At 39.4% G+C, this 24,108-nt stretch overlaps 1 protein-coding gene across 3 annotated transcripts in view; it reads left to right on the top strand.

The window, feature by feature from the left end:
- Positions 1 to 24,108, top strand: part of LOC149319520 (amine oxidase [flavin-containing] B-like) — a 58,967-nt gene extending 34,859 nt beyond the window's left edge. For all 3 annotated transcript variants that reach the window (XM_089511896.1, XM_089511895.1, XM_089511897.1), the window contains 10 exons: positions 5,387 to 5,528; positions 7,134 to 7,283; positions 8,000 to 8,159; positions 9,823 to 9,919; positions 10,637 to 10,690; positions 15,188 to 15,245; positions 16,525 to 16,622; positions 17,655 to 17,766; positions 20,446 to 20,508; positions 22,818 to 24,108. In XM_089511896.1, the coding sequence (XP_089368022.1) occupies positions 5,387 to 5,528; positions 7,134 to 7,283; positions 8,000 to 8,159; positions 9,823 to 9,919; positions 10,637 to 10,690; positions 15,188 to 15,245; positions 16,525 to 16,622; positions 17,655 to 17,766; positions 20,446 to 20,508; positions 22,818 to 22,988 (1,105 nt within the window). In that variant the 3' untranslated portion in view covers positions 22,989 to 24,108. The remainder of the gene's footprint in view (positions 1 to 5,386; positions 5,529 to 7,133; positions 7,284 to 7,999; positions 8,160 to 9,822; positions 9,920 to 10,636; positions 10,691 to 15,187; positions 15,246 to 16,524; positions 16,623 to 17,654; positions 17,767 to 20,445; positions 20,509 to 22,817) is intronic.

The raw sequence follows: 24,108 nt of genomic DNA, 5'->3' as shown, positions 1-24,108 counted from the left end.
TCTATGGCAAACACCCTCATCTTATGGCAATGTGCTGGGCATACAGGGAGAGGAGAAATGAAAAGAGTGAGAGTGGCCCTGTCCCCTTTTGGCTCTTGCCCCACAAACAGCAGCATCCATGTGGCCCTACCAGATTACCCCTAAGTGAATGTGATTTTTCACAGAAAAAAGTTTACCCACTTCTGTTTTAAAAATAACAACAAATGTTTTGAATCAGGTCCAGAAAAACCTGAGGAAAAATTTCTGTAGAAGTGTTGGGAAAAGTGAGATATAGGTGGTGTCTGCACATCCTGCCCCTGAAGCTCTCCCAAGCACCCCCATTACCTGGGCCCTCTGTTGTGATGCCTGGTGGCTGTTCACATGCATATCCTGCTCTGCTGCCTGGCACAGCTGCAGCACCACCAAGTCATTCGCTGATGAGGTCAGAACAAAGATCTTCTGGGAAGAGTCAGAGCAATCAGGAATTTCTTTACTCCATTTTAACAGGGAGCTTTGGGGCTGAACATGCTGGACTTTTCCCAGACCATTCACACCAGACTTGGGTATTGGGCCCTGCAGACTCTCTACCAAGAGGACAGGGAAGGCCAGTTTATTAGACCCATGCAAACAGAGCCATAGTAGTGAAACTGGGAAATGTGAGTGATTGTACAGAGTAATCAAGCTGGCAAAGCAGAAACTGAACTGTCAGTCCTGTGCTCACCCAGCCAAATACAGGGTCTATTAGAAGAAGAACCAACTTTTGTAATCTTTGTAAAACATATAAAAACTTAAAAACTACTTGTGTGTAATGAAATGCATGGTCTAATGGAGAAGAGAAAGAGGAAGGCTAGCAAATCAGAGGCAGCCCATTTAGCTTCATTCAGGTTCTCTCCTGGCTCATATGAGCTTGTTCCTTGAACATGCCAACAGTCTCATCTCTTAGGTGGCAGGGGAACCATACAGTGGCCTATACCTGTGGATTCCCATACCTGTAATCCCAGTGCTGCCCAGGAGAGGAGCTAAATGACTGGGTTTCTGTAAAATGGTGCATCATTGATTGATGCCTGGATCCATGCTTATGCTGTGGTCCAAGCCTATTCATCTGTACGCAATAAAGTTGTGGCCTTTTCCATTCCAACAAAATGTTGGAGGGGCTGCAGTGGCAAGCTGAAATGCTTAATGCAAAGCCCCACACTCACCCCTGGGTCTGCAAGATATCACACCCACAATTTCATGCAGACAAATTGATTTGGATTAGCATCTTAGTTCAATGAACCTTAGTTCAATGCTGGCAAGGAGGCAGGTTAGTAGTGACTGCTGCCTGGTAAATATCTAAGGTCATCAGGCTGGTTTTATGGGAAGAGAATATGTGAGGAGTTTGGGATGAACAGTGAGGAGTCTGCCACTGCAGCCCCTCTAATGTCTGCCACCTGAGACAGTTGCCTCTCTCTGCCTATTGCTAGAACTAATCCGTAGCATTTGCAATGGGCTCCAGGTGCCTAAAAACCCATCTCTCTATTTTTTCATAAATGAGCCTCTGTGTATATTTTATATATTCCTGTACTTTTGATCTCCCATTGTGATCAAGATCTATGTTGTTGTTTTTAAAATGGCTTCTCTTCACTAGGAGGCAATGGACCAGAAGGGTAATCTCAAAAATTTTTCTTCTGTTTGGCTGACAAATGGAACACATTTGCCTTTGTTTTATATAGCATGCTGGAATGGCCATCTTGTGTGGTTGAAAGTGCATGACAGATTAGATAGCTAGTCAGATCTGGCAAGCTGAAATGTAGCAGAAGAATTATGGCAGAAAACTGTATAGATTAGATGATTTGCTGTAAACTGTACATATTTCAAACAATGGATCATTCAAGGGTCCCAGTAAAGAGAAAGGGAGACAGAGGGAGAGAGATTTATCTCTATGTATGGTTATCTCTAAAAGGAAGACATCCCAAGGGCTCAGAGTGCATGCAGTTTCTAGCATGGCATGTATGCACTGGTGATCTGGATGAAGAGAACTGATCATATAGAATGCAATTCACAGAGCTGCATGCATGTGCAGTGTGCTCAGAGGTACTTCTGAGAAACCATTCCTGAAATATTCAACAAGCCACTTTGAAATCTTGGGAGAGATTTAGGAAATTCATTCACTACAATGTAAGAAGCGCTGATATGTCAGAAATGGAGCAGTACCAACAGATATGCAAAACAATCTGCACATTGCATTAAGGGGCTTTTTGAATCTTCATTCTATATTAAAATGTTGAAAGCCAGCATGATGAAGCGGACAGAGTGTTGAAATATGAATCTGAAACAATTGCTGCTCATAAGTCTACACCAGTTTGGAGTGACAAGTAGATTTGGGCACTGGTTTCATATCTCCACTCGGCCATGCAGCTTACTTACAGGCTTGTTGACAGGGCATTGAGCTTCTTAAAGGAAGTGCTGGATATAAATGTTAACAGATAATTACATGGGAGAAAAAAAATCCAGGGGAGCCATATTGGCCATCCAAAATATAACAAAATCTATACTGCCCAAGCAGTGATACCTTTTTGGGGCTAACTCTAAAGCATAAAATGCATGATGAAAGCTTTTGAAGCTTCACTGGTGCCTTCATCAGGCAAAGATGTTAAAAATCATACAGAAGAAAAATGATAATGAAGAGGCAGTAGAGACCACCCCTTTCAGGGCTGTCTGTAAGTGCCCGTTTTTGGTCTGCAGCATTGCCGCAGCAACCCTTACAACGTTTCTTCCTTTGCATGAGGTGTGGGCACTGTGATGCCCACACATCATGCACATGCTTCCCGTGTGGGCAAAGTGGTGCTGTAATGGCACTGCCCACCTGTAGTAGGGCTTGGGACCATGTGGTTGGTGCATGGTCCCAAGCCCTACTATCACCACCAGGACGTCACATTCTGGCGGTGTGTACTGCACCAAAGTTAGAGTTACAATCTATCTGAGATGTTGTCAGTTAAGATTATATTGAGGGATTTCAATCCAGATGGAGGCCACTCCCATTGGCCATGTGAAGATTTGGTTGGAGGTAAAAAACCTAAAAGAGTTAAGTCCCAATCCTTTGTTTCCCTCTTGTTTAGAATGTTGCATGTTAATAAGATACCAAATTTAGCTGCATCAGTGGAATTTAGAGTTTGGATTTTGTCCTAAAAAATTACATTTGACAAAAAAAAGTGTTCCTAGTCTTTTAATTTCTTAAATAATGGAGCTAATATATATATATATTGGCTCGAATTCACTGAGGCAGTTATGAATATGTAACCTACACATTCATGATTGTTCTATATTCACGGTCTCTGCATATTCAGGGAATACATATTGGGATGGTGAAAGCCTCCCAGTTCCCACATACTGGACAGCATTAATTTCAAGTGACAGAGATCTGTTCCCCTGCTGGACAGGAAGCAGCTGATGTCTCCACCTCCCCACTGCATCCCCCTTTGTGCAAGAAGTCTCAGGTGTGAGGGGGAATTGAAACCCTGCTTCTAACTGTCACAATGGAGATCATTCACAGGAGGGGGTGGAATGTCAGCTGTTTGTTCTCGATCGAGAACAAACCTCTGTTATTAGTACTGTTGTGACTACTGCCTGGTAAATGAAGGAGGGTTGGGCTGCGAGACACTTAGCTATGTAATGAAGGTACCTATGTTGCTAAGTAGGTGACACAGAATCATGGCCACCATTAGAAACACAGACAAGGGAACTCTTTTGACTCCAGTGCATTGCCACCAGTTTTGCTTATCTTTTAGCAAAACATGGTTCTCTATGCTAGAATAAACGCCTAATTGTTTCCTTAAGTTATCAGATACCAAGGAGCAAAGTATTTGCTTTTCTGGGAGACTTTTGTCACTTATTGCTTGGCCTGATCAAGGCACCTCCAGAACATAATAAACAGCAACTGAGTTATCTGGTTGTCAAAACATCTAATCAGTACTACATAAAAGTACAGTGTTGCTTTTTCAGTCCATGCCCACTTTGAAATATTACTCAGCTGTCATAAGCATTCATGGGGTGGGGAGAGATCCAAATGTCAGGTCACCCCAGAGGCCAATTCCGTCTTTATGTGCAGTATGGTCTTTCAGTATGATCATGAACAAATGAGAGATGCTGATTTCTGGGAAGAATTAAATACAGAATAACATTGTCTACATCTATTTTTTTGCCTTTTGCTTTTAAGTATTTAATGACTTATTGACTGCTTATGTTTACAAAATAATTTAAAGGATTTTAAAAAATCTTCAGTGAAGGGATTATTTGCTTGCTAAAAATTGGAATGTGCAGGGAAATGTTTGAAGAAATATCCTGTTGGACAGAGATGGAAACTGTCTGGTGCTCCAGATGTTACTGGACTACAACTCCCAGCATTCTTTCCCAGTGATTTTGGTAGCTAGGGCTGCTGGGACTTGCAGTCCCCACCACAGGGGTTGGATGGTTTAAGTATAAATCTTTAATTGTTATTCACCTAATTTATTCATACTGGGCATTTCAACCATGTCAACAGTTTCTAGAATTAAGAGGCAGAGATAGATCAAAATGCAGCACTAGCACCTTCTTGTTACTGACATTACCCTCTCTCCATCCAACAACAGCTAATCAAGGATTCCCCCACAAGGATCTTTCCCCCTCTACCAAAGGTGGAAAATTTTGTGTGGAATGTGTGTAGAAGGGCATTGTAATCACTACATTATCCCACGCTAGCTCTCAAGCCCTTAAAATAAAAGTAATAGAGATAAGTAATAGTAATGGGATGTGATGGCTCAAGTGGTTAAGACATTGATTCTGTTGACTGCAAGATTGGCAGGTTGGCAGTTCAAGGCCTGGGTGTTGCAAGATGGGGTGAACTTCCATCACTAGTCCCAGCTTCTATCAACCTAGCAGTTCGAAAGCATGCAAATGCAAGAAGATAAAATAGGTACCACTCTGGTGGGAATACAAACAGCGGTCTGTGCAATCATGCTGGCCACATGATCACAGAGTAGTCTCTGACAACGCTGGGTCTTCGGCTTAGTAATGGAGATGAGCACTGCCCCTAATGGTCAGACACGACTTGACAACCTTGTCAACAGAGAATACCTTTACCTAATAGGGGTAAACATAGCGTGAACTGAGACAGCTTCAGTTTTAAAAGGAAACAAGATATTTGTATACATTAAGAATTCAAAGGAATAAAATTGATCTTGATATCAAATTTAAATGCCCCAGATGTTTTGATATTTTTTCTTGCTGGAAGGTATGGGAACAAGTCATTTGATCAGCTGAAAGGCAAATGGCACCTGTTCACTTTAACTGAAATGAAAGTTGCAGTACTGGATCACTTTTTTGTCCTGTAAAGAGCACAACTGGGATAATAAGATTATCTATTATTTCTTTGTTATTGCTTTGTATACAGTGCTGCCAAGCGGTTTGCCAAGTTGTTTGTAAATGTGGATGTTACCTCTGAGCCTCATGAGGTCTCTGCTCTCTGGTTCCTTTGGTACGTGAAACAGTGTGGCGGGACAACTAGGATATTTTCAACAACAAATGGAGGACAGGTACGGTAAACCTTAATTTGTTTTCAGCCTCATACACTGGGCATACACTACATTCAGTGCATTTGCCAGGATGTTATATATGTGGCCAGGCCTTAAAATGCTTGTAACCCTACATCACACACTATAAGCAGTTGGAACTCAAATACATAGCAATGTTAGTCTGGATCAGTATGCAAAGGGAACATGTAGCACCTCTGAAATTAATAAAGAGAAAAAAGTAGGAAATATAAGCTTTCATAGACTTAAGTCAGACTTACTTACTTTGGTCTACTTCATCGGACATCATCAGTAGTTGAGTTGATTCAACGAACTGGTGTCCATCACTGGGCTGGCAATGTGCAATGTCATATGGAGTGGTTGCTGCATATGACATAGCACCAATCTACTCTATTAGTTGAGGGTGGTTTTTTGTTCATGCTTTCTTAAGTCAACTCGGTTTACCTCTACAAGTTTTGAAACATGTGAGAGATATGCTTCTTTAAGGAAGATTTCAAACAATTTCATAAAAACATCTTTTCTCATTTGCTGGAGAAACAGTGTATGTATTACCACAAGTTTAACAGTTCTTTTGTCAGTACCAGTGTGGTTTACATTTCAAAATGATTTCATGAATTCTATTACTTTTCAGTTAGGCCATACTTGAAATCCCCTTCCCCCATTTCATCCTCCCCTTTCTCCCTGACTGCTTTCTTTCTTTTTTTCCCCCCTTCCTTCTTATTTCTTTCAAATTTTCTTCATCATCATGGTTTCTTCTTCTATCCATGTTCCTTTCTGTTGGTGTCCATCTCCAATGTCCTGTACCTTCTTTCTCTGAACTTCTTTTCATCTTTCCATTTTTCCACCTTCATTCTTTCTGTGCAACTACACTATTTTTTCTTCTCCCTCCTTGGTGTGCCTTCTCCATTTCTCCTCATGCCTTTAACCTCTCCAGTCTACTTCCTCTTGATGTGTCTCTATTTCTCCATTCTCTTATTTCATCCTGTCTGTAGTGTGTCACCACTTTCCCACTCCTAATGTTCTCCATAAGCAGCCCCCCCCCCCCCCAGCATTCAGCTTTAAACCACAAGGTAGCATCCTGTAGACCTCCTCTTGTCATCCTCCCTCCCTCCTATTCTTTGCTGGTTTTTGAACTCACTGCTTGCCATCATAACCCCTACTTACCACAGAGTGATAATTCTAATGAAAATGGCAGTAGGAGTGGGAGGAACCTTGTAGCAAATCAGAACACTATCCCGATACTGTTCCCTGAAAAGCACCCTCAAAATTGGGGAAGATGTACTTTATTATTCTGCCTTAACTTTTCCTGTGAAAAATGAAAATTAATGCAGTAGTTATGGTTTCGGGCATATTTCACAGCATAAATCACAGTAAAATGCTAATCATTAAGCTGTGGTCTTTAAACTGCCACTAAATCTTTGAGAGATATGTAAAATAAAATTTATGGGGTATTAGGAAGTCGCTTCATTCAATGTAATACCAATGAGTAATTTAGCTAGAGCTAGAAGACAAAAACAAAATGGATCCTGTGAGTAAGCATTTATTACATATGGATATTGTTTGAAACTACCATTTTGCCTGTTGTACTGTTTTCTCTCTGTCTTTCAGGAGAGGAAGTTTATAGGTGGTTCTGGTCAAATTAGTGAGAGGATTATGGAATACTTGGGAGAACAGGTTAAACTAGAGAAGCCTGTAAACCATATTGATCAGACTGGTGAAAATGTAAAAGTGGAGACTCTGGACCATGAAACATTTGAGGTGATTTAAATAATGGAATTCTGACATCTAAATAGGTTATCTGTGGTCATGTAAAAGAGAATCAATGCATTGATGACATATTTATATGTTTCATTGTTTTAATAAATAAATAAATATAAAAACCATGACTGCTTTGCCTCCAAAAATGGTTTGGTATAGTTGGTTTTTTATCTTCAAGTTATTTCTGACTTATGACAACTTTAAGGTAAACCTGTAACTGGGCTTTCTCAATAAGATTTGTTCAGAGGGGATTTTCCATTCTCTTACTCTGAGGTTGAGACTGTGTGACTTTCCCAAGGTCACACAGTGGGTTTCTGTAGTCAAATAGGGTAGCACTATACCACATCAACTCTCAAAAATTGGTATAGTAATGTTTTGAATTAAAGTAAATAATTTAGCTTGAAAAGTTACCTTTTGGGCTACCCCAGCTGGGTTCTGATTTAGACACAGCAGTCAATCATGACTTGCAATTATAAATGTGAGCATGTTTCTTTATGTCTTTTAAGCATGGTGAGGGCTGTACTTTATTTTTCCATATATTTTAAAAAAATGTTTGGTTGTCTTTCGGGTATGACAATGTTTTTATGTCTTTAGTCATATGTTCTTTTATGTTGTGAGGCACCTTGGATCCCAATGTTCAGAGAAAGGCAGGATGTAACTAAAGAAATAAAGAAATAGACCCCATTAAGATCATTTTGTTTACATTTCTTTTCAAGGCTCAGTATGTGATTTGTGCCATACCACCAGCACTTACTTTGAAGATTCATTTTAACCCATCTATGCCTTCTATGAGAAATCAGTTGATCAATCGGGTTCCTATGGGATCAGTCATCAAATGTATAGTATACTACAAGGAAGCATTCTGGAGGAAAAAAGGTATTTCATTTTCACTGAAAAGTAGAAAGTAGTCATTTATCTCAGTTAGTCTCAAAAGTACTACAAGATCCCTTTGCATATTATACATGTACAATGGTCCATCAGTCCCTATTTGCCTTCAAATACTATGGGTGTGAAAGATGGATTGCTATTTTCTGCTGGAATTATATTCAGGAGTAATAATAAGGAGAAGGAGATGGAGAAGGAGATGATAAGAGAACATTCCACACTATTGGATATTGCCTCACTTATTCTTAGATACTTGGATAGACTCTGAATCCATTGATAGGCAAAAACTCCAATCAGTAACACCTAACAGACTGTGAAAAGATGATGATGATGGTATGATGATGATGATGATGATATCTTAGTTTCTTGTGTCCTTTTTAGTGGAAAGGTAGGATTAAAAAGAATAATAGATAATAAAACAAAGAAACTGAGTCTTATCATGGTTATTTCTCTGTTATATGTGGTATGGATGTTTTTGATACAAATTTACCATAATTTGCAGTTATGCTCCTGGGCAGGTGAATTTGTTGGAACGACATCTTGATTATTGAATTTAATTTTCAATTTTTCCATTTCTTTTTATTCCAAATATGAAAAAAATTAAATATTGGAGAAGTCATTCTGACAATTTCACCTGTCCAGGAGCCTGTTCATACCAGACAGTTAGAGTGTCATTATTCCACTAAGTTCTATGGTTTCATCCTGTAGAATCTTGGGATTTGTGGTTTGGTGACTGAGAATTTGAAATGCCTCTACCTAAACTGCAAATTCCAGGATACCAAAGGATGGAACCTTGACAGTTAAAGTAGAATAATAGAACTATAAAAGCATAATGTGAATGGGCCTCAGGTCTAGGTCTTTAAGGGCATAATTCTTAAATGCCCAGGTGTGAATCTCTGTGTATATCACCCATATTAGTTCAGAATTTAGGATTGCCACCTCTTTTCCTAACACTTATCAGGTACACGGTAGACGTAATATAGTCCTCCCCATGGTGAAAAATAGCGTACTATTGAATTTATCAAAGAGAAATAGAGGATATTTTTTAAATTGTTTTTAAGGAACCTGGATATTCGCACATTGTTGATAATAGAAAAAACTTAAGGCTGTGTTTGTAGTTTTTTAAAAAGTTCTGAATATGAGAGAAATGAAAACCAACAGAATTTGCCATCCTCAACAGATAATACCATGTAGGGAAAATCCAAGATCAGGATTTGCAGTTTTTATTAAATGTCCTTTTGAAAAACAAATACATTGATGCCCTTGCCCTTGGGTGACTGTGCAAGCTGTCTGTGTCGTCCTCTCTCCTACACAACTCTCAGCTCCAGGCATTTGTTTTGCCTGTATACGATTCTGTAGTTCTGGACTTCTCCTCTTGGCATTTCCACAGATACTGTATTTCAGGTGAAAATATGTGAAATATCTCTTTCTGGTTAACTACTCTGAGCAGTTTTCTTAAGTAGCTCTTCCCATGCCTGCCAAGCTGCTCTATGGGCTTTGTTAGTACCACTACCTGTAGCTGGGTTTTCTTGCAGCATTGAAACAGCTGCATACATTCCATGTAATAAACTTTGCTGTGATAAATATAACACCATAGATGGTTATTTAAGTACATTGATTATTCACATCTAGATCTCTTTTTCCATGATCTCAGATTACTGTGGTACCATGATTATTGAAGATGAAGATGCAGCTATTGGATTGACATTAGATGACACCAAACCTGATGGAAGCTTTCCAGCCATAATTGGGTAAGTTATACCCCAAATCTTGCGAGTGAGCAACAGTGAGAAGGAGGATCGAAATGTGAAAAGTATCTTACTTGTATCTTGACTGAAGTGTGCATCATATGGTAGGAAAATAGTTCTTTATGGAAAAGATACCACATTTCATGGCAGTATTTACAGCAGTATAAAAATAGCCCCTGGAGAAGAATCCTGGTACATTCAGAATGGAATTTATTTTGTTCCAGTCTTATATGTTTTTCTGTCTATTTCATTTAACAGGTATACCTTTTCATTTACTATGCAGATGTACTGAAACATGTAGGTATGATATAAAAAGGGAAAGTTCATATTACCTTTGTGTGAAATGTGTAAAGTATGGCAGTCTAATTCAGAATTCTGTTCCCACATGAATGCAGTGGCCTGTCCCCACTCTTATTCCTTAGTACACTATATTCAGGTGACTTGTATTTTTCACTGAGAAAATGCACATTTTCCCTTTTGTATAGCATCCTATTGAAAGGTAAAGGAAAATATATGGCTGTTCCATCCTTTGTATTTCATTATGTTGTTATACAGTATCAAAAAGTGCCATTGGACAGTGTCTGACATTTTGGAGGGAAGAAAAAACATTTGAAGACATCAGATCTAACCATTAAAAATGTTATTTGATAATCGGAATAAAGTTCTCTTCTGTGCTTCTTAATTCTTATTCTATGTATTCTGTGTTTTTTAAAATTTTAGTTTCATCCTTGCTCGGAAGTGTAGAAGATTATGTCACCTCACTAAGGAAGAAAGGTATGAACAATAAAATCACTTTGTTCCCCCCCCCCCCCCCAAAAAAAAAAGCCAAATGTGATGCTGCTTTCTTTCTATAACCATTTGGTAGCAATGGTGTCACTAGGGTTGGCATCATCCAGTGTGGTAACGCATGGTGTCACCACCACATTGAGCTCCTCCCATACCACACAACTCAGAATCCTTAGTAATGTTTTTTGTACTAATGTTAGTCATAAATCATAATTGCTGTCTAATACTGACCGTAATAGTAATAGTTATGACAAAAACAACTAATAAAATTAAAATTATACCTTTAAATTACAATATCATGTACACAGCCTAAATGTATTTACATGCATATAGCTTCATGTGGTTAAAGTGAAAATTTGGTAAGATGTGATGTTTTAAAAGAGAATTTAAAAAGAATGAAACATTTAAAATCTTAATTTATTTTTTTTAATTTAAAATTTAAAATTTATTTTTTAAATGGGGGCTTCTCTCTTCTCCTCCCACTGAGCCCTGCCCCACTGACACTTTAGTGTTTTAAAGGGATGCAAGTAAACACTACAGCCCATTTCTGTCCAAAGGCAAATGTTTGGTGAGCAATGGTATCACCCCCCCCCCCCCGAGTGTCACCTGATGCAGCCCACACCTCATAGTGATGCTCCTGTGTAGTAGTAGAAGGTATTTTCTTCTTGTACAAAATCCTAGTAGCAGTTTTGTCCAACTCACAGATGAAAAGATCTAGGAAAGGTTACTCTTTTTTTTTTGATGACATTACCAAAAGAATCCCCCAGCCATGATTCAAAAATGAACTACAAAGTGTTTAAAAACTGAATTACAGTAACACATCAACACAGAATGCTTGATGGCCACAGCAGTTACTTAGCTGTATGTTTTGTTGTTTTTTTTTTTAAACAAAAACAAAAATAAAAAAAATTAAACCAAGACATTTGCCATGTTATACTGCTACCAGAAAGGAGACTGGTCAGCTTAGTTCTATTAATTTGTAATTGAAACTTTTCAAAACCTCACTTCATCTTTGCAGATACCACATTGCTTACTAATATTATAAAACAATAAAAATAAATCAAAAACTACAGAACAAAGAATCAAAGCAAAGAAAACTGCAAAAGAACAAAAATATAAAAACAGAATGATTTAGTAAATTAAAATGCCTTGGCAAACAAAAATGGAATAAAAAGCTTTGCTCTGCATGTTTTTTTAACTTAGATGGTATAATCAGGAGATCTCACACTAGCTATTTATGACAGCCAACACATGAAGGTTACTTATTACTTTGGATACAATCCCCCCCCCCCCCCCCTTCATCAAACCAGAAGGAATATTTAGAGTGTTTCCAGACATACCACTGGCTGTGGTTAAACCAATTCTTAAAAAGCCTTCCCTTGATCCCCTAGAGAGATCCAATTATTGGCCGGTATCGCTTCTACCGTTTTTGGGTAAGGTGATCAAGAGGGCCATTGCCAACCAATTCCAAGCATGATGACACTGATTATCTTGATCCATTTCAGACTGGCTTCAGGTCAGGATACGGAGTGGAGACTGCCATGGTCGCCTTGGTCGATGATTTCCATCTGTGCGTCGACAGGGGAAGTATGGCCCTGTTGGTGCTCTTAGACCTCTCAGCGGCCTTCGATACCACTGACCATGGTATCCTTCTGGAACGCCTGAGGGAATTGGGAATCGAGGGCACTGCTCTTCAATGGTTCTGGTCCTATCTCTCTGGCAGATTCCAGTTGGTGTCACTTGGCGACAACTGTTCAGCCAAGAGGGAGCTCAAATTGGGTGTCCCTCAAGGCGCGATATTGTCGCCAATGCTCTTCAATATTTACATGAAGCCACTGGGTGAGATCATCCGGAGACATGGGGTGGGGTGTTATCAGTACACTGATGACACCCAAATTTGCTTCTCCATGTCTCGGACTACTTCAGTGACCAAGGATGACATCTCTCCTCTGAATGACCATCTGAAGTCAGTAATGGATTGGATGAGGGAAAATAGACTTAAATTGAATCCAAATAAAATGGAGGTACTCATCATAGGCAATAATAATAATAATAATAATAATAATTATTATTATTATTATTATTATTTATATTCTGCCTTTTCCTTGCAGAATCAAGGCGGATTACAAGCAAAGGTAACAAAAAATTACAGATACAAAGAACAAAATAACCCCCCCTGTCAATTAAATAACAGCAAACATAATAATAAATTAATTATGCAAAAAAGTCAAAAATACATGATAAAGAATACAAAATAGAGAAATCCAATATACATGGCATAACATAATAATTCAAGATACATGACATAGCATAATAATAACATAGCAGATAATCTAAATGACAATCCCCAACTCTCCCCTGGCAGCAAAACAACAATCAATTATTAATTACATATCTAAAATAGTTAAATTCTGGGCTGATGCAGCAAAGGGTTCCGGGGGTGTTGGAGAGCGGCAGAGCATGAAATACTCTGCCTCTCTCCTTCATGTCCTTTTCTGGGCTGGTGCAACCAGGTGGTCTGGGAAGAAGAAAAAAAGGCCAAGAGCCAGCATTTTGAAAGTGCTGCTCTCCGAGAGCATCTACCAATAGCTGCCTCAGGTCTGCTGGGCTTAAGGTGGTCCAGGGCAGGAGAATTGGGCAGGAGAAGACAGCCTCTGGTCTACAGTCTTTCCAAACACCACTTGGCTTAATCAAAACTCACCCTCCTCACTGCTTCCACTCTTCCCAACCCAGATGGAATTAGGGGGCTGTCAGCTGGCATTCTATCAGGTTCTTTCAGTGTCTCAGGCTGCAGCTGCCAGGTGTTGTAGGCTGGAGAGAACGAGGGAAAGGTGCCTTTTGAACTCTTCTTCCTTCAGCATCTCAGGCTGGTGATAAGCTCCCCAGTTCTGGTCAGGGTCACACTTCCCCTAAAGGACTATGTTTGCAGTTTGGGGGTGCTCCTGGACTCGTCATTCACCTGTTGTCCCAAGTGGATGTGACAGCCAGGAGTGTGCACTAACAGTTCCGGCTGATTCTCCAGCTACAACCCTTCCTGGAACGGGAAAACCTTGAAATGGTTGTACACTCCCTGGTAACCTCTTATCTTGATTTCTGCAATGCGCTCTACATGGGGCAACCCTTATGCCACATTTGGAAGCTTCAGCTGGTCCAAAACATGGCAGCCAGATTGGTGACTGGGAGTTCCAAGTTTGATTCTATCACACCCATTTTAAAATCCCTTCACTGGCTACCTATTAGCTTCCGGGCACAGTATAAGGTGTTGGTTATTACCTATAAAGCCCTACATGGCCTGGGTCCAGCTTACCTGAGGGAATACCTCCTCCCATATAATCCTTCCCGCACTCTCAGATTCTCAGGGAAGAATCTACTACAGTCAGAGAGAATTAGACTGGTAACTACTTCCCAGAGGACGTTTTCTGCTGCCACTCCAAAAATCTGGATGAGATCCACCAAGTAACATCTTTGGAGGCCTTTAAGAAGGCAATAAAAACGTATCTTTTCTGGCGGGCCTTCCCAAACTGATCCCTAATCTCACTCTTCACTTGCTTAAATTGTTATCTTCAGACTGATTCGTTCTTGACTGATCTTATTGCCCATTGTTTGGGAATTGCTTTTAACGTTAATTTTAGGGGGGAGAGGGAGTGGAATCTGGAGTCTAGTGTACTTTTATCTACTGTTTCTGTGCTTTTGATTTCATTGTTTTCTCTTTTTTATATGCTATTACCCGCCTTGATCCAACACAGGGAGAGGCGGGTTATAAATAACAATAACAATAACAATAATAATTACAAAGATTTCTTCTATACTGACATGATGAAGATCAAGGACAGGCAATATTGTCAAGTTCTGTAGACAATTTTCTGCCCCTAGGACTGCACAAGGACTGAACACACAGCCAAAAATGCCAAAGAAAATAGGATGTGGCTGGAAGTTTGCTTGTGGATTTGAAGAATAGATAATCTTTTATTTAAACAGTGCAGACATCTGTAATGTACTGAAAAGTTAAATGACCACAACTGGTAGCTACTAGGAGAGGCAGAGTAGGCCTTCTGGTGAGTCTGGAGGCCTGGGGCAACAAAAAGTGCCATCTGATTTCCAAAACATGTAGAGGACCAAAGGTTAAGAACCACTTTTTAAGGTTTTGAGAAACATTACTTGTCTATAGAATAAAGTGTCATGCGATTATACTAATCACTAGGAGCAAAAATCTTGAAAAGTACTGAAGGGCCATGTCATACTTCATCATCCAGCTGTTTATACTTGTGGTTCCTCTTCCAGCTAGCAATGTGTGTGGAAATCACAGAAGCCCGTTTTCCTGTGTTTTTACCCTTACCAAGATCCCTATCAACACAGAGCATTTGCAAATCTGAAAAACACTAGTGTATTAAAATACAGAACAAACTATTGAGAACAAACCATTTTTTTCTTTTGTAAATGAAGTTCAGAGTAGCTATATATGACTCTTTAATATTTGTCTCATAGGAAAACACAGATTTGTGAACTCTATGCAAAGGTATTGGGATCACAGGAAGCCTTACATGTAAGAATTTAATTTCCATTACAATCTACACCATAGCGAATGTCATAAAGGATTGCTTTTGTGAATTTATACAGATTTAACATTTCCAATAGTTGTTGCAAACTGTTGATTGCATCCACATTTTCATAACTGCCAAGTAAAACTTAGGAAAGACAGTTACAGAAGATGAAAAAATGCAAGGAAAAGTCTGAATTGATTCATTTGTACAGGATTTTTTGTTCCACTGGCAGTATGTGCCATTTCTTCATTTGATTATTGTTGCACATAAATATTCTTTCTTATCAACTAGATCTAATAATGAAACTAGTAAGTGATGTCTTATTCCTACAGCCTTTGCAAATGTACAAAAATGATTAAGGTTTTTTCCCCCTGCAGAAATAATGCAGGTTGACACCACTTTAACTGCCATTGCTCAGTGCTATGGATTTTTGGGATTTGTAGTTTTGTGAGATATTAGCCTTCTTTCTCAGAGAACCTTTATCTTTGATAAAGATGAGTAGAAGATATGAAGGAATGAGACCCACGACAGTAATGGATTTCCTGTGTAATATGTAGCTTTTCTCTGGCATGCTGAGTAGTAGGGCTTGTGAATTGTTCTCTCACAGCAGATAAGGACAAATTCAAATACATTTAGCATCTCTCTTCAAATGCTTCATGGCTGAGTTTTAGCATAAAAAACAAAAGTCTTTTTGTGGTTCCCAGAGAAGTCTCGGCATCTATTGAATGTTTCATAAAAGTGTCTTCTGTGGCTTGCTTTGGACAGTTGAGGATTCTGTTTATGCTTTTTAAAAAGGATTCTGTTTATGCTTCTTCATCACTACATGTTAACATTTCAGAATCATTCTTATCAGTGAAATATCTTATTTATTTCCAAGGGTGTACTTTGGAAAAGCAAAGGTGCAATTTATTTGGTTAGACTATGGAAAAGTTCCTTTTTTGTACTATAATTCCCAGAATCCCCTAGCCACCACAGGCAGTAGACTGGGAGTTGTACAAAAAATAACTTTCCTAAACTGTGCCTTTTATTTTGTACGTATCTAACAATCTTTAACAAAGTGCTGGACAAGAGAGAACATAGGATTTAGATGATATTTTCATTTGCCTCTCTCTTTTAAAAAACTGTTCCTCCAGATTTGTTTATTTGGATAAACAAATAAGCAAAAGTGTCTCATGGAAGGCTACTAATATTCTTCACAGCTGTCTCCTCAGTATTACTTTTACTTCCAGATGTTTGATGTCTCCTTTCCTCCTCACATTTCTGTTAATGATTCCTTTGTAGCCAGTGCATTATGAAGAGAAGGACTGGTGTGAAGAGCAATATTCTGGAGGATGCTATACAGCCTATTTCCCACCAGGAATAATGACTCAGTTTGGAAGGTATGATAACAAGAAACAAGTGTCTCTTCAAGAAGCGCAGGAAGAAAAAGATCTAGTTATCATGGGGTGATATTAAGGAAAAGCCCAGTGTCTAACTTATGTTTTTCTTCCCTTGGTTCCCCAGATTTTAAAAGTTAATTTTAAAAGCATAATAGAAGTATACAAAAAAGGTCTAAGTTATACACTATGATAAAAGCAGGAAAATAGTAACATAAAAAGAGAAAAGAGAATCATGTTAGTAAGAGGTTTCTATAAAGGCTGATCGAATATCAAAATATAAATCCATTTGTTGATTTCATTTGTACACCATTCTTTCAAATGCTGCAAGTGTTGTTAGGTCTTCTGTCCATAGGATCACAGGTAAAGTTATCTTTCCAGTGTTGAAGTATCAATCATTTAGCAGTCTAGAGGATGCAAAAAATCCACATCCAGTGGCCCCTTGTTAATTTCTAAGATACAGGCAAGTAATTCAAAAGAACCTGGGTGTCTCTAAATATTGAGAAGCTTTCAAATACCATGTTTATCCACTTAATTATTTCCACCGAAAATGGGGCAAACTACAGGATTGCTCCAAAACATATATGTTAAAGAAGCATTGGTAATATTTAATCTTCAGCAATTTGTTTAGTTAGATAATCCTTTCTTCAAAAGACACTGTGGTGACCAATGTACCCGAAACAGCATGCCTATAAAACAATTGTCCATTGGTTAGCCAAGACTAGACATTCTAGTTCCCAGTTTCATTCCTGTTGTAAAGTCCCATGTCATGTTTATTAATAACAGACATTTACATATATAAACCATTGATTTAACTACATTCATTCAGCTTCTAATAACAGTAATGTTTTTTAATATTAAGGGAACTTTGGAAACACTTAGGGCTGCAGGGCCAAATCTGGATTGTAGCAGTTGTAAATATTGTCCTTTAGCTCATAGAGGTAAATTAAACTAATCTTGCAGAGTTGAGACTGGCAGATCTTTAATCATAATTTGCATAGTTTTCAAGCTTCTTGTCTTTTGGCTGCTTTAAAGGGTCCTTCGTGAGCCAGCTGGGAGGATATTCTTTGCTGGCACTGAAACTGCTACTGAGTGGAGCGGCTACATGGAAGGAGCAGTGCAGGCTGGAGAAAGAGCTGCCAGAGAGGTACATGCAGAAGGACCTTTCACACTACGCAATTACAGCACCATGATTCCACTTTAACTGCCATGGTAACATCCCATAGCATGCTGGGATTTGTAGTTTAGTGAGACACTTGAGCTCTCTGGCTGAGAATTCTAAATAACCTTCTCTAAACTGCAAATCCTACATGCTGTAGGAAGTTGCTATGGCAGTTAAAGTGCAGCTATAGCATGAGTCATGTACTGTTCCAGAATCCACATTGTGCTGCAAAACAGACATCTAAAATCTATTTTAACAGTAGCCATTTGGCTTTGTAAGTTTCATTTAAATTCATAGCCCATTGCTGGTCCTAAGGGAACTCTGGGATAGTTTATGAGATGACAATTAAAGGTATAAACAACAAAGAATCCTGTGGCACTTTTCATATACCTTGATGAGCTTTTGTGGACTACTAGAGCCCACTTCATGCTATATAATTTGTCAGTCTTTAAGGTGGAGCAAGTAAACGTTTAGAGTCTGAGGACCAATTTTCTGCCCATGGGATCTTCTGGGAGATATATAGACTGCCCCCCCCCCCTTTTGCCAAAAATGGAAACAAAATTAGAAGTGGCCAGAAGTTCACTTCTGGCTCTTTAAAATGGAGATTTTTTTTTATATAGGTGCAGTGCCGGTGTGTGTGTGTTCATCCAGTGGTTCTCAAACTTTTTGCCCTAGTGGCCTTTACATTTACATGCAAATATTGCACACACCCAATTTGACCTAGTAAATGAGTAAAAATATAGTGGTCCCTCCACATTTGCTGGAGCTAGGGGTAAAGACCCCTGTGAATATGGAAAAACTACAAAAATATAAACACTATATTTTTTACCTGAGAGAACAACTCTCTAGGAATCTCCAGGTCCTCCAGTGCAACTCTATGATCAACATCTGCCAAAAGGCGATCATAGAATCATGCTGGAGAATATACAAATACCTAGAGAAGTATTTTCTCTAAGAACGTCTAGGTTCTCTAGCACAACTCTGTGGTCAACTTCTGGCAGAGTTGTGCTGGAGCACCTGGAGATTCCTCGAGAGAACGTATTGATCAAAAACGCAAATAATCAAATCTGCAACATTCAAAGCCACAGATATGGAGGGCCAACTGTATTTTGTTTGATGTGAAGTCAAAGGCTTTCATGGCTGGAATCCATAATTTTTTTTGTGGGGTTTTAGGGCTATGTGGCTGTGTTCTGGAAGAGTTTATTCCTGACGTTTTGCCAACATCTGTAGCTGGCATATTCAGAGAATGCTGGCATGAGAGCAATGCCAGCATTGTCATGCTGGCATTCTCTGAAGATGCCAGCCACAGATGCTGGTGAAACGTCAGGAATAAACTCTTCGAGAACACGGCCACATAGCCCAAAAACCCCACAAAAAACTATGTGAATTTTTGTTGGCATATTCACATATATTCATGAATATACAGGAATATGCAGTGTTAATGCAGTAGCATCTTGTCCTGAGCACTGGGCAGTGATGGTACTGGTGGTGGGAGGAGAAGTGACAGCTCAGGTTGGGCCCCGCCAGAAGCCACGATCCACCCATCTTCCTAACTCGCCTCTTCCTCCTCCTTCTCCATTTTCTTCAGGCAGAGGCAGCTGTGCCCTCTTTGTCTTTCCCTTACCCTCTAGCAGAGAAAATGTTTGGGAAGTGGAAGAGGAGGGATCAGGGCCTCCACATCTTGTGCCCCCCTTGAGCAACACTTGGGGTCTCACCCCACAGTTTGAGAACCACTGCTGTAACCTATTTAGAATGTGTATTTCTGCGCCTTAAGAGGCATTTCATCCTGGAGCGGGGAGGGGGGCAGGAAAAGAGTATTTTGGGAGAGTCTGGGGTGAGACTTGCAGCAAATGCTCAGGGGTCACATGGTGCCTTTGGGGCAGTACTTTGCCCAGCCCTCCTTTAAGGTGCCACAGGGATGCTGCTGTTTTTGCTGTAATAGATTTCCTAATCTCTGGAAATTATAATACATAAAAATATATTGTCAGCAAAATCAGTTAATAACAATAACCAACAATGCTAAATGTGAGCACCCAAATGAAAACCTGTCCCCATACAGCTCCTATTGCACCACCTGAATTTCTAGTGACAATGGGATAACAATTGTGTGTTAAAAGCAGTGACAGAGTCATACTTTCATCACTTGGGTACTTTCTTTAAAGTTCACACTAAACCTTGGAGCAATTACCTGCCCTGTTGACATCAGCCACCACTGGGGGAAAGACTGCAGCATCTAGTGGAAAGCCTTGGGTGGCCAAGCTGCATTATTTTGCAACAAAATTTTAGTATTTTAAGTTATTCCTGGAAATAGTCCATTTAAAAACCATCTCAGACTTGATTTTATTAGCAGATTAAGGGCCTGTTTCTTTCCCTGTTTATGCAGAGACCGTCTTTTGTGCACCTTGATCTGGCCTACCTACCCTGCAGGCTTTGGCCTTCATGATAAATTCATATTATGTGGGTTTTGTGCAACTCCTGCTCATTTCAGCAGAATTTTATCTCTTTCCATCTGCTTGGTGAATAATTGCTTCCTTAACTTTAGGCAATAAGCATTTTTAAGTGAATGTGAAAGTCATTTTTTCCCTTTATTGAATAGAACAAAAAACTGGAAATCACATATTCACAGTAGAAGAGTTAAAAAAATAACCATTCTCACTCTTTTAGATATTGTGCTGTATGGGAAAAATTTCAGCAGGAGAAATCTGGAAGCCAGAACCTGAATCACTTGTAAGTTTGCAATTTTCCGATGGTGGTGGTGATGGTGATGATGATAAAGAATATCGTTGAGATGAAATGGTACTTTATTTAAGACATTTACTGACAGATAAATGTCAATCACACTTTTCAAGGCACTGCTCTCACCCTGAGATTCCTTGGTGAAGAGGGTCCAATCCGTGAGACTGAGGGCCATGTCTTGAAAACTGGAAACACTAAGGGACTATGCAACCTCTTCGAAAGCTGAATTGCTCCTACTGGTGGAGAAATGATTCATGTTTTCGTTGGGGTGGGAAAAGAATGGAATGGCAAAGGGACACAAAAGCCAGGGAGGCATGGGAACCTCACTTTTCCATTCCTGTTGTACATTGTCCAGCTGGGTGACATCTTTTCAAGATGGTTGTTTCAAAATGGTGTGCAGTGTTCTAGTTATGGCTGCAGTGTGTATTTCTATTGTGACATTAGAGATGTTTGCTGTTTGCTTTCACTCTATTTCCTAACCCCAAGCATGAAATTTGCTTCTTCCCATTTGTTATGATTCCTTTCCTCAACACATAGCTAGATTTAAGAAATGCTGTGGCTCCAACCAATGTGAAGTTTAAGAGGTCTCATAGCAATGCCAAAATAACACTTTCTTTTAAATTGAAATGTAGTAGTTTAGAGCTCCCCCCTCCATCTGAGTTCATATAAGGTAGTTTAATTATCTGGTCTATAAATATAGCACTAACTGGATTCTCCACCTTGGTCAAACTAGGGACAGATGACCTGATCTCTTTCTGACCCTGGTCATTTGTAGTTAGTTATAAACCCACTCTATTCAGAGCTTGGGAAAGTTACAATTTTTCTACAACTCCCAGAATCCCTTGACCATGTTGACTGATTTTGAAAGTTATAGTCCCCCAAAAACTAACATTTCCAAGCTCTGAATTTTTCCTGCTTCCACACTATGTGATTTTTAAATAAAATAAAATTTGAACATTCACCTGCATTTTTTTTTTTTTTTTGCATTTTCCTGCAAATATCCACTTTGCTGTTGTGTACCTTGAAGTCATTTGCAGCTTATGATTACCCTATGGCAAACCTATCACAGGGTTTTCTTGGCAAGATTTGTTCAGATGGAATTTGTCTGATTTTGAAGCTGAGAGAACCTGACTTGTCCAAGGTCACCCAGTGGGTTTCCATGGTTGAGCAGGAGTTCAAGCCCTGGTCTCCTAGAGTCATTCCACCTCTTACACCATTCAACCACACTGGCTGTCTTAGGTTTTCACTCCCGTCTCCCAAGTATGCATTTGTATATACAGTACTTAAGGTGAAAACTGCATGGCAAAATTTGGAGGAGTGCACAGTTGAAAGGATAATGATATTCTAACCTACATATTTGTCTGGGAAATGTGATTTTGTTTGGTTCAATTAAAAAGATACACTGAATGAAATTTATATCAATCCCTACTCCTATCACCTCAGTGGAACTGTAGGAAAGCAGTAATGTCAAGAAAATTTGAAAACATGCAAACAAGGTGCAGGCTGCACCTGATGACATCCCAGAAGAGGGGTGACGCCTGGTCCCCCCCCCACCTTAGTGCCATCACCTTGTTCTCCTCATGAGAACAGTATCATGAGGTGGCACCAAGGAAGCCAAGCACCTGGAAGCCCCACCTCCCCCCACACAGGGTAACACCCTGGGCAGTGATGCCACTATGCAGACCGAGAACATCTTCCACCAAGACTTTGAGGGGTCTTCTGAAGGTCTCAGCAAATGATGTCATTGGTTTGCATCTGGCTGGGTTTGTATAGCCTGATGCTTCTCCAGTCATCTTCACTATCCACTTTGCAACAGAATGGCTATGGTATGTGGAAGCTGTTGCGGCACAATGGTGTCCAGGGGGTGGTATTTGGATTTCGCAGAGAGCAGAAAAGAATATGAACCTCTGCACCACCAACAAAAAAGACATACAGTGAGCCCTTGGTATCTGCTGGGGTTTGGTTCCAGAACTCTGTATGGATACCAAAATCCATGGGTGCTCAAGTCCCATTAAACACAGTGGCATAATAAAATCATGTCCTGTATATAAAATGGCAAAATCAAGGCTTGCTATTTGGAATTTATATATTTTAAAAATATTTTCAAGCCATAGATGCTTGAATCCATGGATAAAAAATTCCATAGATATGGAGGGCCAACTGTATGCAGGTATAAGGTGGACTTAATGCCTACGTATGTCATTAACAGAATGCTAGCCAGTGACTTCTGTTAAAAGACATTTCTAATGCTTTTGAAGAAGGTGACCCCACACTAACTGATGAACTGTTCTTCCATCTAGGATGTTCCCGCCCTGCCAATCACAACGACCTTTTGGGAAAGGAACTTACCTTCTATACCTGCACTACTGAAATTGATGGGATTCTCTGTACTCTTTACAGCAGTGGCTGCAGCTGGGCTTGGTGCATGTAAAAGGGGTGTGTTGCCACGAAATGGAAAGTGGATGTCCTAATGTCAAGCTGTATGTCTTGATTTGCAAATTTGTGTGTATTCACACAATCATTTTACTCTCACTGAACAGTGATTACTGTCACTCTCAATTATCCCATGCCTTTATTCTATGAAATATGGTCTTGTGAAGGAGTTTGGTATGTTTTTGAGAGCTCATTGGCTACTATTAAAATATACACAGTAGAAGGAGCCCTAGTGTACTTATATTTTTTTTTGTTTTTATAAAATGGACAACTACAGAGATCTCACTGCAAAACCCATAGCACAATGAGAGAAAAGTAATTGTGTGACACTATCTTTGGTCTCCAGATGTTTGGGAGATTAGATAACATAGGCACAGGGATGTCAGTTAATAAATCCCAGCTACAAAATCCCATCTAGATTTGGAGTCTAAATTCTTTGGCATTGTATTTTGGCTTCCCTTCCAATCCTGAAGTGTTTTGCAAAAAGGATTGCTTAAAAATTGGGAGAGCTTTATTTTTGTAGTGTTTTCACTTCAGTACAGTGTTGAAAACATTTAGACTTGCTCAGTAAATAATCATTTATGTATAAGTTGTATAAAGCATGAGCAGGGCCACAGATGAGTAGGGTGATCTTAGTGAGCTGCAAAAGAGGGTGGGGTTCTTGGACCGTTAACAGCTGTACAGAAGAGAGAATTTCAAAAGGCATAGTTTGCATGATCCATTACATTTGCTAAAATTTCTTTTTCTTTTTCATCCCTGTTCTCAATTGGATGTGGCCTCCCAACAACAAATGCAATCATGAAACCTATGTTAGTTTATATTTTATTTATACAGGTCCATATTCTTGAATCATTAACAATAATGGTAGCTAGGAGCAGAACAAAGGATATGAAGGATTCATATATCTATGGAAGGAGGATAACAAACTGTCCATGGCACAGGAAAACATCATCCTTATGATTCCCTGACTTTTTGGTTTCAAGAAGTCTGTTTGGTTCCAAACTTCTCTCTATAACCACAAGAACCCATGATTTATCGCCCCCCCTTTTTTTTTAAAAAGGAAATGATGGTTACCAGCTACAGATGCTGGATTACATCCAGATTTAGGTCTAATCTGCACTGTAGAAAGAATGCAGTTTGACATCACTTTAACTGTCA

The sequence above is a fragment of the Sceloporus occidentalis genome, unplaced genomic scaffold (genome assembly GCF_023333645.1).
Source record: "Sceloporus occidentalis isolate IW3139 unplaced genomic scaffold, rSceOcc1.0.p SCAF_2, whole genome shotgun sequence".
Taxonomy (NCBI): domain Eukaryota; kingdom Metazoa; phylum Chordata; class Lepidosauria; order Squamata; family Phrynosomatidae; genus Sceloporus; species Sceloporus occidentalis.
This window is presented reverse-complemented; position numbering and strand designations above follow the sequence as displayed.